General features: G+C 45.5%; 1 protein-coding gene across 1 annotated transcript in view; it reads right to left on the bottom strand.

The window, feature by feature from the left end:
* The window catches only part of LOC128704501 (mucin-3B), a 36707-nt gene extending 22725 nt beyond the window's left edge, over nt 1–13982 (bottom strand). The window contains exons 1-12 of the mRNA XM_070079816.1: nt 13818–13982; nt 11679–11796; nt 10854–10989; nt 10500–10669; nt 9686–9846; nt 5865–6039; nt 5102–5261; nt 4110–4184; nt 2281–2427; nt 2062–2143; nt 1653–1876; nt 322–440 (exon numbers count right to left, since the gene is read on the bottom strand). Of these exons, the coding sequence (XP_069935917.1) occupies nt 322–440; nt 1653–1876; nt 2062–2143; nt 2281–2427; nt 4110–4184; nt 5102–5261; nt 5865–6039; nt 9686–9846; nt 10500–10669; nt 10854–10989; nt 11679–11796; nt 13818–13967 (1717 nt within the window). The 5' untranslated portion in view covers nt 13968–13982. The remainder of the gene's footprint in view (nt 1–321; nt 441–1652; nt 1877–2061; nt 2144–2280; nt 2428–4109; nt 4185–5101; nt 5262–5864; nt 6040–9685; nt 9847–10499; nt 10670–10853; nt 10990–11678; nt 11797–13817) is intronic.
* Nucleotides 13983–14832: the final 850 nt, after the last annotated feature.

Below are 14832 nucleotides of genomic sequence, written 5' to 3'. Positions count from 1 at the left end.
ATATTTCATTGAGTTTGTTTAGTATTAAATTATTGTAAACTCATCTAAAATATATTTATTTTGATTAGGCTAAATTAAATTTCTCTTTTTATAATAAGGTTAAGTAAGTTTCCTAAGGTTCTTTTGGTACAAAATGATTATTTTTTTACATTAACATAAATTAAAAAATATATCTTTAAATGTATAACAAAAAATTTTAGAATGAACTTGCTTATAAATAAGACATATGTTGTACATTTTCTTATTCATCAATAAAGACACTCAGGTGTTGTACATGTCTTATCAAGGAGTGAATACTTTAGGCAATGTAATGACACTTACCAAAACAGTCCTGCGAGAGGTTGTAGTAACCTGTACAGTAAATAGTCTCAATGGCCTCCACTACACCTGCCCAGTTATCACAGTCCAAGGACCACTCTATCCTGGCCATGGTGTCGGTCCTGACGGTACATAAGCAGACCATTAATATACGGGGTTACCCCTTAACCCCAATATGCAGATCATTAATATATGGGGTCATCCCTTAACCCTCTGATATATTTATGTATATATGGCCCAGACTTGGGGTGAATTTAAATCCAACAATAACAAGCTGTTATGTACCCTTATAACCCAACAATACTGAACTGTAATGTACCCTCATAACCCAACAATATGAGCTGTAATGTACCCTTATAACCGAATAATATTGAGCTGTAATGTAACCTTATAACCAAACAATATTGAGCTGTAATGTACCCTTATAACCCAACAATACTGAGCTGTAATGTACCCTTACAACCCAACAATATCGCGTTATGTAGGTGTCAATAGGTATCCTTTAGAGCAGTGGTTCCCAAACTTTTTCAGCTTGTTACCCAATTTAACATGCCACATAAAGTATGTTACCCCTTTCACAAAATGTTGTTATTATTGATATATATGGCTAAACGTGAACGTATACAGCCTCGCATACTCTGCTAATCCTAGCAAAACCATTGAAAACGTAAGAACCACACATACATTATATATAAAATTAATAATAGCTACAAATTCACAGTAACAGTGGGTAAATACTAACTATATACTGCACAGGGCAGTACACATACATACCAGCTTATGTCTACCTCGGCTGATGCTCACAGATAAACTGACAGTGTGAAATAGAGGCAGCCTCAGGAAGTGAGTGACGCGTACTGGACAGGTCGATCTGGGCTACTGAGTGACTTTTGTCCTGAAGCATACTTGTCAAAATACTTTTGGGTTTCCACACACTTAGCTATATATTTCTTCTTTTCTGATACTGTATATTAGTTTTTGATGTTTATTGTTATTTGGTTTAACTTTATTACTTACTTATAATAGGTTTACTTTACAACTTTATATACTAAGACAAAGTTAACAATAATCCTCATACCGGGTACCGCATTGTTTTCTTGATTTTCAGAATTCATAACTTTTTTTCTGTCACCCCTCCATTACCCCCCAAAAATGGTTAAATTACCCCCAGGGGGTAATTTACCGCCAGTTTGGGAACCACTGCTTTAGAGGGACTATCTGTTAATAGGTATCGCTAGAGGGGGATATCTCTGTTATTAGGTATCCCCAGAGGAGACTATCTGTTAACAGGTATCCCCCTTTGTAGGAATACCTTAATGGGGGTGGTTACCTACACATCAATGGGCGTGATTACAGTAGGTGGAGTGAGGGCGGTGGAGTATACCCTGGGAATGGTGCAGGTATCCCAGGACATACCACTGGAGGCCCCTGACTCCACAGCTTCCACTGACACTCCAAACCTCACTCCAGAACCTCCATCAGCATCCGTCAGGTTGAAGTCAGCCAGAGTGAGATTGACAGATGTCAGCTCACCCACTGTCAGCCAGTAGATGTCAGCCTGCCAGGGGATACAACAGTCAGCACTGTCAGCAACTGGCATCGCCTGTCCTTTATTACAGAAGAATATAGCTCAACCCTTCAAGGGATATCATACCTGCCTACCATTTTTCAAAGTTAAGAATAGCAGCGGTTCCCATCCATCTCCCATAAAACTTAAATACCTTGTAGCAACCTTGTACTGACCTTACATGGTTGCTTGGTGTTGAGGCCATCGGTGCAAAGGTACACAGTAGAATGAGTATCATTCTCACCATTACCAGACCACCTGTAAAAGGAGCACCCGCAGTGTTTTGCTACACTATTGTATTCGATAGTTACATTGTGGGAACACCAGCAGTGTTGCTACACTATTCTATATAAGTTACAGTGTGGGACCATACTCAGCTCACTAATGAGTCTTACCTGAGCTCATACAGCTGTTGTTGTTGTAGTTGATGTATTATAACGACAGGCAGGGTGGGTACTTGGGGCATGTCCCTGGTTGCCCACACTTGCACCCACGACCTCTCCTGTCCCATACCCTCACTGTTCTGACCCACAACTTCCAATCTGTGGGAACATTAACATCATCATAGAGTACACACAAGGCATTACACACAGGGTAGTGTCAGTAGTATGTATACCCACCCACTCACATAGCTGTCAGACTTTTCCCAGTATTAGGGGTATGTTAGGGGTCACAGATTTGACATCAGCATTTTCGAAGCACTCTTCTGCAGTGCCCATTAGAGGCAGTCGTGATTTACTTATGAGTGAGGCAGGATGTTGACCAGGCGACTTATCAGACTCTTATCAATATGGCCACTCCAATCATTCAGTTAAACCCATTATCAAATTCCCACCAAAAAATAGTGACAGCAGTGGGATCTGAACCCACACCTCGGAAGAGGCAGGTGGGATCGACTCTCCCCAGGATAAATAGAACTGACCCCACTGGTATGGTGACTCGTCCGCTTCCCAAACAGGATATGGGTAGCGAACAAGGTCCATGTGGGTGGTCACTCTGAGCAGTGATGGTTGTAAAGAAAAGATGAACCTTGTCATCACGTATTGCATGCAAAGATAGTTTGATGAACTAGCTCTATATCTTGCAAGAATCATTATTGCATTATCACCATTTGGATCACAAAGGGCAACTGACAATCTAGTGCAGGGGTCCCCCAACCTGTGGCCTGTGGGCCACACGTGGCCGTTCTAGGAAATGGATGTGGCCCTCACATGAAATTATCAATTCACTGTGCACTATCCTGTGTAGCAAGAAGTGGGTGCTACAAGCCAAAGCTGCAGAGGCCAGGATACAGAGCCTAGAAGATGAACTGGAAATGCTGAAGCAGGATATAGAGCCAAAAAACAGAAGGGGCATGGTATCAGGAGTAGGTACACAATTATCATGTTACAATTGTCTTACCACTTGGTTACATTACTTAAAAATATAGAACTCTGCAAAGACTTAATCCAAACCTCATACTCAGATGCAATATGACTGATCTCAGATTCAAGCTAGTAGCCATAGAATGGTACAAGCAAGTTGCTGATTCAGGAATGCCATTGTTATAAGTCAAGCTCAATATGGAGATCATGCATCAATGCAAATCCCATGAGATCACTTGGGAAGTTGATCTGCTCTAAGAGGAAAAATGCTGTAAACTCTCCACCTTGGAAGGAGATGGCGAGGACTTGGAGAGCAAATAAAACTAGGTTATACCTGTTATCAGTCTTGAGCTAGGACAGCACCTGTGCTGATGAACCTAACATCCATAGTCAGAAAGGCCTAAAATCCAGAAATGTTAGCTTATCCAGGATCCATAAACCCCCTGAATAGTGACTGATCAATCTTCCTTCAATACTAATCTACCATCATTCATTATCCTTTTCATATGATCTGTAAATATGACATATATTCTCTTACTATATAACATCCTCTTCTTTATATAGAATCGTTGTTTGTTGACCATCGTATCTGCTGCTCCGTTAGTACTAGTTAACTGCATAATAAGGTCGACGTACTGTAGCATGTTACGAGCTGTCAGTAGTATGGATACCTGTTACGTATACCATCTACCCCACATAGCTGACAGACATGTCCCAGGGCACTACCCCAGCTAGGGGTAGTGCACACAGGGTAGTACACACAGGGTAGTACACACAGGGGAGGACTCACAGGGTAGTACATACAGGGTAGTACACACAGGGTGGTACACACAGGGTAGTACACACAGGAGAGGACTTACCTGTAAGACTGGCTAGTGGAAAGGTTGGTGAAGGTGACAAAGGTGTCCATTACAGTAGCATTTGCGACTGTCTCCCTGAAACACAATACTGTTGTTAGTGACACTACACACCTGACACTACCCCCCTGAAACCTCCCTTGACACCACCCCCTGAAACTTCCCCTGACACCACACACCTGTCCTGACAACTGTAGAAGTCCTTAAGATAAGATTTCGTTCGGATTTTTAACCCCGGAGGGTTAGCAACCCAGGATAACCCAAGAAAGTCAGTTCGTCATCGAGGACTGTCTAACTTATTTCCATTGGGGTCCTTAATCTTGTCTCCCAGGATGCGACCCACACCAGTCGACTAACACCCAGGTACCTATTTGCTGCTAGGTGAACAGGACAATAGGTGTAAAGAAACGTGTCGGAATTTCCACCCGCCGGGAATCGAACCCGGGCCCTCCGTGTGTGAAGCGGGAGCTTTACCCACCAGGCCACCGGGCCACCAGATGTTGTACTCACAGATGTTGTACTCACCTGACTGTGGTTGTAGAGGTAGAGTCACAGCCCTTGGCCCCGCCTCTTCACTGGTCACTACTAGGTCCACTCTCTCCCTTTTCCTTGAACTTTATCATACCTCTTCTTAAAGCTATGTATGGATCCTGCCTCCACTACATCACTCTCCAGATTCCACTTCCTGACAACTCTATGACTTAAAAAATACTTTTTAACGTTACTGTCACTCGCCTGAATCTTCAACTTCCAGTTGTGTCACCTTTGTATACTCACCTAATTGTACTCACCTAACTGTGGTTGCAGGGGTCGAGTCATAGCTCCTTGTCCCTCTTCTTCACTGGCGTGTGTATGTGTGTGCGTGTGTGTACACCAAGATAAACACATGCTGTGTACATCAACATGTGAACGGTAACATCTGGACTCACACACACACACACACACACACACACACACACACACACACACACACACACACACACACCTTAACTCACCTAGTAGCGCTGACAGAGGCGCTGACGAAGTAGGTGAAGTCAGGAGCATTGTGAAGGAGGGTAGGGACAGGTCTCCAGGTGAAGGTGAGGTCACGTTGTTGTAGTGACCTGATGGTGACCAGGAAGGTGCCAGGTCCTACGGCAGGTGCCACTTCAGGTACTGATAACAGCGACAGTGTTATTAGTCTCTCTCTCTCTCTCTTTAGAAGGATCTGAACACTTTTAGAAGGATCTGAACACCTTTAGAAGGGATCTGAACACTTTTAGAAGGATCTGAATACTTTTAGAAGGATCTGAACACTTTTAGAAAGATCTGAACACCTTTAAAAGGGATCTGAACACTTTTAGAAGGATCTGAACACTTTTAGAAGGATCTGAACACTTTTAGAAAGATCTGAACACTTTTAGAAGGGATTTGAACACTTTTAGAAGGATCTGAACACTTTTAGAAGGATCTGAGCACTTTTAGAAAGATCTGAACACTTTTAGAAAGATTTGAACACCTTTATATAGGATCTGTACACCTTTATGAAGGATCTGAATGCTTTATAAATCATCTGAACATTTTTAGAAGGATCTGAACAATTTATAAAGGATCTGAACACTTTTAGAATATTTTGAGCACCTGTATGAAGGATCTGAACACTTTTAGAAGGATCTGAACACTTTTAGAAGGATCTGAACACTTTTAGAAGAGATCTGAACACTTCTGGATGATCAGAACACAAGTATACACCGGATAAGAGAGTTCAAGATGACTGACCTGCTGAGGGGGTCAGGGTGGTGGTGGATGACCCTGACGACCACCATCCATCGTCATCCAGAGTGAAGTTGGCTGCAGCGGACCGTAAACGTACTCTGACCTCGTACTCTGTCCACCAGTGGTCCAGCTGGACCACTGTCCAGCACCTGGCCTTCTGGCACTCTCCTGTGGCACCCTGTGGCAAGTATATCATTCACTGTGGCACCCTGTGGCAAGTATATCAGGAGGCCTGGTCACAGACCGGGCCGCGGGGGCGTTGACCCCCGGAACTCTCTCCAGGTAAACTCCAGGTAAACCCTGTGGCAAGTATATCATTCACTGTGGCACCCTGTGGCACCCTGTGGCAAGAACCTTATTGTGGCACCCTGTTTTAGAGACCTTATTGTGGCACCCTGCTTTAGGGACCTTATTCTACCATGATCCAGGGGTACTTTCCACGATCCAGGGGTACTTACGAACATCTAGGGGTACTTATCAAGATCTAGGGGTACTTACCATGGTCAAGTGGTAATTACCATGACACAGGGGCACTTACTATGATCCAGGGGTACTTATCATGATCCAGGTGTACTTACCATGATCCAGGTGTACTTACCATGATCCAGGTGTACTTACCATGACTCAGGGGCACTTACTATGATCCAGGGGTACTTACCATGATCCAGGTGTACTTACCATGATCCAGGTGTACTTACCATGATCCAGGTGTACTTACCATGACTCAGGGGCACTTACTATGATACAGGGGTACTTACCATGATCCAGGTGTACTTACCATGATCCAGGTGTACTTACCATGACTCAGGGGCACTTACTATGATCCAGGGGTACTTACCATGATCCAGGTGTACTTACCATGATCCAGGTGTACTTACCATGACTCAGGGGCACTTACTATGATACAGGGGTACTTACCATGATCCAGGTGTACCTACCATGATCCAGGTGTACTTACCATGACTCAGGGGTACTTACTATGATCCAGGGGTACTTACCATGATCCAGGTGTACTTACCATGATCCAGGTGTACTTACCATGACTCAGGGGCACTTACTATGATCCAGGGGTACTTACCATGATCCAGGTGTACTTACCATGATCCAGGTGTACTTACCATGATCCAGGTGTACTTACCATGATCCAGGGGTACTTACCATGATCCAGGTGTACTTACCATGATCTAGGGGTACTTACCATGATCCAGGTGTACTTACCATGATCCAGGTGTACTTACCATGATCCAGGTGTACTTACCATGACTCAGGGGTACTTACTATGATCCAGGGGTACTTACCATGATCCAGGTGTACTTACCATGATCCAGGTGTACTTACCATGATCCAGGTGTACTTACCATGACTCAGGGGCACTTACTATGATCCAGGGGTACTTACCATGATCCAGGTGTACTTACCATGATCCAGGTGTACTTACCATGACTCAGGGGCACTTACTATGATCCAGGTGTACTTACCATGATCCAGGTGTACTTACCATGATCCAGGTGTACTTACCATGACTCAGGGGTACTTACTATGATCCAGGGGTACTTACCATGATCCAGGTGTACTTACCATGATCCAGGTGTACTTACCATGATCCAGGTGTACTTACCATGACTCAGGGGCACTTACTATGATCCAGGGGTACTTACCATGATCCAGGTGTACTTACCATGATCCAGGTGTACTTACCATGACTCAGGGGTACTTACTATGATACAGGGGTATTTATAAGTAAGTAAGTTTATTCAGGTACAAGACTACTATACGAGGGTCATTAAGACTATCTACTACACGAGGGTCATTAAGACTATCTACTACACGAGGGTCATTAAGACTATCTACTACACGAGGGTCATTAAGACTATCTACTACACGAGGGTCATTAAGACTATCTATTACACGAGGGTCATTAAGACTATCTGCTACACGAGGGTCATTAAGACTACTACACGAGGGTCATTAAGACTATCTACTACACGAGGGTCATTAAGACTATCTGCTACACGAGGGTCATTAAGACTATCTACTACACGAGGGTCATTAAGACTATCTACTACACGAGGGTCATTAAGACTATCTACTACACGAGGGTCATTAAGACTATCTACTACACGAGGGTCATTAAGACTATCTACTACACGAGGGTCATTAAGACTATCTACTACACGAGGGTCATTAAGACTATCTACTACACGAGGGTCATTAAGACTATCTACTACACGAGGGTCATTAAGACTATCTACTACACGAGGGTCATTAAGACTATCTACTACACGAGGGTCATTAAGACTATCTACTACACGAGGGTCATTAAGACTATCTACAATACGAGGGTCATTAAGACTATCTACTACACGAGGGTCATTAAGACTATCTACTACACGAGGGCCATTAAGACTATCTACAATACGAGGGTCATTAAGACTATCTACTACACGAGGGTCATTAAGACTATCTACTACACGAGGGTCATTAAGACTATCTACAATACGAGGATCATTAAGACTATCTACTACACGAGGGTCATTAAGACTATCTACTACACGAGGGTCATTAAGACTATCTACAATACGAGGGTCATTAAGACTATCTACTACACGAGGGTCATTAAGACTATCTACTACACGAGGGCCATTAAGACTATCTACAATACGAGGGTCATTAAGACTATCTACTACACGAGGGTCATTAAGACTATCTACTACACGAGGGTCATTAAGACTATCTACTACACGAGGGTCATTACTAGGAATAAGGCCAAATTTACACGTATGTTAGCTAAAAAATAGAAAATCATTCCCCTCCCTTTCTGTAGCTACATTCATCAGACACTTTTTGGCAGTCTTCTTGAACTGGTTCATGCTATGACTGGCTTTGACATGCGCGGGTAGTCTGTTCCATTCCTTTATTGCTGTACAATAAAAGGTGTTTGAAGCCTGGCCACTGACTGTGGGTACTACAAAGTTGTGCTCTCTCCCCCTAGTACTATGATTGCTGCGGTTCCCAACCTTGACAAAATTGACAGCAAGATATTCTGGACACTGTTTGTGAGCAATTTTATAAACATGATTTAGCTTCAGTTGTTTTACTGTCTTCAACATTCAGCATATCCAACTGCTGTAATTCATCCTGGCCTACATGTTCTCTTGGTCCCAGCCCCAGGATGAATCTTACGATTTTGTTCTGGGTGATTTGCAGTCTATCTTTCAGTTTTTTTGTCAAGGCAGAGTACCAAGAAGAGCAAGCGTAATCCATATGGCATTGTATAAGGGCTAGACATAGGGTCCTGCGAGCCTCAGTAGGTAGACACTGTGCTTGTCTATACAGGAACTTCAGTCTGGCATTCACTTTCTTTACTACACTGTTCCCTATCAATTCTCCTGACATGCATGGGTCAAAGGGGATTCCCAGATATTTTACTGATGAAACCAAAGTGATGGACTCCCCATTACACTGGACATTAAAATTATTTACCCTTCTCAGTTTATGTTTCGTGCCAAAGAGAATGGCTTCAGTTTTCCCTAGGTGTAATGATAGTTTGTTGTCTACTAACCATTTGCTGCAGGACTCCAGTTCCAGTGTTAAAACATTAGCAATATCTTGCGGGTCTTTACCTGTCACTAACAGAGCACTGTCATCTGCATACAGTAGGAGTTTGCACTTGACACTGATAGGCATATCATTGACATAACATAAGAATAATAAGGGACCCAGAATACTACCTTGGGGAACTCTGGGTCCCTTATTATTCTTATCATGACTCAGGGGTACTTACTATAATCCAGGGGTACTTACCATGACTCAGGGGCACTTACCACAATCCAGGGGTCTTGCTGGAGACGGTAGTCAACCAGGGACACGATACCACAGTTCGTATTGAACACGTCCATCGGTGCTGGCAGTGACCAATTCACCTCTGCTGACAGTGACCCATCCACGGACGTCACTACCACGTTCAAGGCCGCATTGGGAAGCACTGTGACCACACAACATGGGCCTTAACGTTCGTTATTCAACTTAATAATAATAATAATAACAACAGTCCTGGATATCATAACTGTGTTTGTAGATGAATGGTTCAGAGAACCGACATGTTGATAAATTAGACACATGTGCAACTCTTGGGTATCTTTATTGAGGAAACGTTTCGCCACACAGTGGCTTTATCAGTCCATACAAAGGAGAATTATGAAGAACAGGAGGAGAATGAGGTAATCAGTCCCTCAACCTTGAGTCGATGTGTTCAGTCCATCAATCTTGAATAGAATACGGCATATCAGCGGAGAAGGAGCTTATAAACCGTATGGCAGGAGAGGTGCAGCAGTCATAGGTGGTGTCACATTTGTTACACATTTGACAAATGTGACACCACCTATGACTGCTGCACCTCTCCTGCCATACGGTTTATAAGCTCCTTCTCAGCACGTATGCCGTATTCTATTCAAGATTGATGGACTGACCACATCGACTCAAGGTTGAGGGACTGATTACCTCGTTCTCCTCCTGTTCTTCACGATTCTCCTTTGTATGGACTGATGAAGCCACTGTGTGGCGAAACGTTTCCTCAATAAAGATACCCAAGAGTTGCACATGTGTCTAATTTATCAACATTATCATAACTGTACTGACCTATTGCATAGTTGTCAAAGGTATGGTTGAACTTGACCACCTCACTGTCCAGGCTGTTAGACGTGTCAAATATGACAGACAGGTGTCTGTCAGACTGGGAATATTCCGGGGGTTGCCATTGACAGCATGTTTGAAGGTCCTGACAGCTGTCTGACGGACTGCACTCAGCTCTGTGTGACAGCAAGACAGGTGTTATGTAACATACACAGGGCCAGAAGCTGTGACTCGACCCCTGCAGCCACAAATAAGTGAGTACACACACACACATGACCTACCCACAAGGTTAGGTGACTGTAACCTACCCACAAGGTTAGGTGACTGTAACCTACCCACAAGGTTAGGTGACTAACCTACCCAGATGACGTGGAAGACAGTAGGTAAGGCTTGTAGACAGCATCCTGGGCTGGGTTGTTAGGTAACGACCAGGTACAATGCAGCAGGAGCCAGTTGTAGGAGACACACTCGAAGTTCTCCACATCCAGGGGCTTATCTGGAGGAGGAGAAGGTGGAGAAGGTGATCGAGGTGGCCCTTCAAGGTTGATCTCGATGTTTAAGGAGTTACCTGACTCCCTCCTGACCTATTCACATGTTATACTAAGAAGTAGGTACCTGGATGTTAGTCTACTATCACCTGCTGTCACTGCTCACTTACTATTAAGTAGGTACCTGGGTGTTAGTCTACTAACACCTGCTATCACTGTTCACCTAGCAGTAAGTAGGTACCTGGGTGTTAATCTACTAACACCTGCTGTCATTGTTCACCTAGCAGTAAGTAGGTACCTGGGTGTTAGTCTACTAACACCTGCTGTCAGTGTTCACCTAGCAGTAAGTAGGTGCCTGGGTGTTAGAGTACTAACACCTGCTGTCAGTGTTCACCTAGCAGTAAGTAGGTGCCTGGGTGTTAGTCTACTAACACCTGCTGTCAGTGTTCACCTAGCAGTAAGTAGGTGCCTGGGTGTTAGTCTACTAACACCTGCTGTCACTGTTCACCTAGCAGTAAGTAGGTACCTGGGTGTTAGTCTACTAACACCTGCTGTCAGTGTTCACCTAGCAGTAAGTAGGTGCCTGGGTGTTAGAGTACTAACACCTGCTGTCACTGTTCACCTAGCAGTAAGTAGGTACCTGGGTGTTAGTCTACTAACACCTGCTGTCACTGTTCAACTGGCAGTAGGTACTTACATCCCACCTTCACCTTGGCACCGCAGAAAGAGTCACCGCCGAAACAATACAGGTTGTAGGTGGTTGGCACTGCCTCGGACAGTGCCAGAGAGATGGTGTAGTTGTCAACCACCTGCCACTGTAGTGGTGCCATGCGTACATGTAGTGGTGCCATGCGTACATGTAGTGGTGCCATGCGTACATGTAGTGGTGTCATGCGTACATGGAAGAGAAACATTATGATAAATTAAGACAGGTAGGTAGGTAGATAGGTAGGTGGGTAGGTACTTAGAAAGGTAGATAGGTAAGTGGGTAGGTAGGTAGGTAGGTAGATAGGTAAGTGTGTAGGTAGGTAGGTAGGTAGGTATGTTGGTTGGTTGGTTGGCTGGTAGGTAGGCATGTAGGTAGGTAGGTAGGTAGGTAGATAGGTAGGTAGGTAGGTGGGTAGGTACTTAGGAAGGTAGATAGGTAAGTGCGTAGGTAGGTAGGTAGATAGGTAAGTGGGTAGGTAGGTAGGTAGGTAGGTAGGTAGGTATGTTGGTTGGTTGGTTGGTTGGCTGGTAGGTAGGTAGGTAGGTAGGTAGGTAGGTAGGTAGGTAAAGTAGGTAGGTAGGTAGGCAGGTGGGCAGGTAGGTAGGTGGATAGACAGATACCCTCCCTACTACCCACCTAGGGTGGTAGGTAGGGCAGTACCCACCTGGGGTGGTAGGTAGTACCCACCTTGGGTGGTAGGTAGGGTAGTACCCACCTGGGGTGGGAGGTAGGGTAGTACCCACCTGAGGTGTTAGGTAGGGTAGTACCCACCTGGGGTGTTAGGTAGGGTAGTACTCACCTGGGGTGGTAGATAGGGTAGTACCCACCTGGGGTGGTAGGAAGGGTAGTACCCACCTGGGGTGTTAGGTAGGGAAGTACCCACCTGGGGTGCGAGGTAGGGTAGTACTCACCTGGGGTTGTAAGTAGGGTAGTATCCACCTGGGGTATTAGGTAGGGTAGTACCCACCTGAGGTGGTAGGAAGGGTAGTACCCACCTGGGTGATAGGAAGGGTAATACCCACCTGGGGTGGTAGTGTAGTACCCACCTGGGGTGGTAGGAAGGGTAGTACCCACCTGGGGTGGTAGTGTAGTACCCACCTGGGGTGGTAGGAAGGGTAGTACCCACCTGGGGTGGTAGGAAAAGTAGTACCCACCTGGGGTGGTAGTGTAGTACTCACCTGGGGTGGTAGTGTAGTACCCACCTGGGGTGGTAGTGTAGTACCCACCTGGGGTGGTAGGGTAGTATCAACCCGGGGTGGTAGGAAGGGTAGTACCCACCTGAGGTGGTAGGAAGGGTAGTACCCACCTGGGTGGTAGGAAGGGTAGTACCCACCTGGGATGGTAGTGTAGTACTCACCTGGGATGGTAGGGTAGTACCAACCTGGGGTGGTAGGAAGGGTAGTACCCACCTGGGGTGGTAGTGTAGTACCCACCTGGGGTGGTAGTGTAGTACCCACCTGGGGTGGTAGTGTAGTACCCACCTGGGGTGGTAGGGTAGTACCAACCTGGGGTGGTAGGAAGGGTAGTACCCACCTGGGATGGTAGGGTAGTACCCACCTGGGGTGGTAGGAAGGGTAGTACCCACCTAGGATGGTAAGGTAGTACCCACCTTGGGTGGTAGGAAGGGTAGTACCCACCTGGGTGGTAGGAAGGGTAGTACCCACCTAGGATGGTAGGGTAGTACCCACCTGGGGTGGTAGGAAGGGTAGTACCACCTAGGATGGTAGGGTAGTACCCACCTGGGGTGGTAGGAAGGGTAGTACCCACCTGGGGTGGTAGGAAGGGTAGTACCCACCTGGGTGGTAGGAAGGGTAGTACCCACCTGGGGTGGTAGGGTAGTACCCACCTAGGATGGTAGGGTAGTACCCACCTGGGTGGTAGGAAGGGTAGTACCCACCTGGGATGGTAAGGTAGTACCCACCTGGGGTGGTAGGAAGGGTAGTACCCACCTGGGGTGGTAGGAAGGGTAGTACCCACCTAGGATGGTAGGGTAGTACCCACCTAGGATGGTAGGGTAGTACCCACCTGGGTGGTAGGAAGGGTAGTACCCACCTAGGATGGTAGGGTAGTACCCACCTAGGATGGTAGGGTAGTACCCACCTGGGTGGTAGGAAGGGTAGTACCCACCTGGGATGGTAGATGTGTTTGTTGACGAACAAAGGTGAGGTTGTCTGCCCTGAGAAGTGATGTGTGGTTGGTAATGTAACAGATGACTTCAACAGTTGTGTTGACCTCCAGGAAGACGTCACCAGAGGGCCTCATTGCTGCAACAACCATAGTGTTATAAGTCAGTCACAGCATAAGTGATACTGTGACAGTGACACTGACAGTGATACTGTGACAGTGACACTGACAGTGATACTATGACAGTGACACTGACAGTGATACTGTGACAGTGACACTGACAGTGATACTATGACAGTGACAGTGATACTGTGACAGTGACACTGACAGTGATACTGTGACAGTGATACTGTGACAGTGACACTGACAGTGATACTGTGACAGTGACACTGACAGTGATACTGTGACAGTGACACTGACAGTGATACTGTGACAGTGACACTGACAGTGATACTGTGACAGTGACACTGACAGTGATACTATGACAGTGACACTGACAGTGATACTGTGACAGTGACACTGACAGTGATACTGTGACAGTGACACTGACAGTGATACTGTGACAGTGACACTGACAGTGATACTGTGACAGTGACACTGACAGTATCACTGTGACAGTGACACTGACAGTGATACTGTGACAGTGACACTGACAGTGATACTGTGACAGTGACACTGACAGTGTCACTGTGACAGTGACACTGACAGTGATACTGTGACAGTGACACTGACAGTGATACTGTGACAGTGACACTGACAGTGATACTGACATCAATGTTTTGTATGTAGTACACTACCCGTCACCACATTGCAGCTTATAAGGTTGATGACGGCTTAGAATAGGAGAGGTCATCGATATTGACCTCTAATTTTAGACCTGGCTTGTGGGCACCAAGCTGTGTGGATATGCTGGGAGATGACATGACCCTCTCACCCCACAGAACATTATCATTTTCTTGACATGGCATTTGGGCTGCGCTTATCCCCTATCACTTTTCAGGGGCTCGTGACAGATACT

This window comes from Cherax quadricarinatus, unplaced genomic scaffold (genome assembly GCF_038502225.1).
Source record: "Cherax quadricarinatus isolate ZL_2023a unplaced genomic scaffold, ASM3850222v1 Contig23, whole genome shotgun sequence".
In the NCBI taxonomy this organism is placed as follows: domain Eukaryota; kingdom Metazoa; phylum Arthropoda; class Malacostraca; order Decapoda; family Parastacidae; genus Cherax; species Cherax quadricarinatus.
Note: the sequence above shows the minus strand (reverse complement) of the source record. Positions and strands in the feature narration are given on the sequence as shown.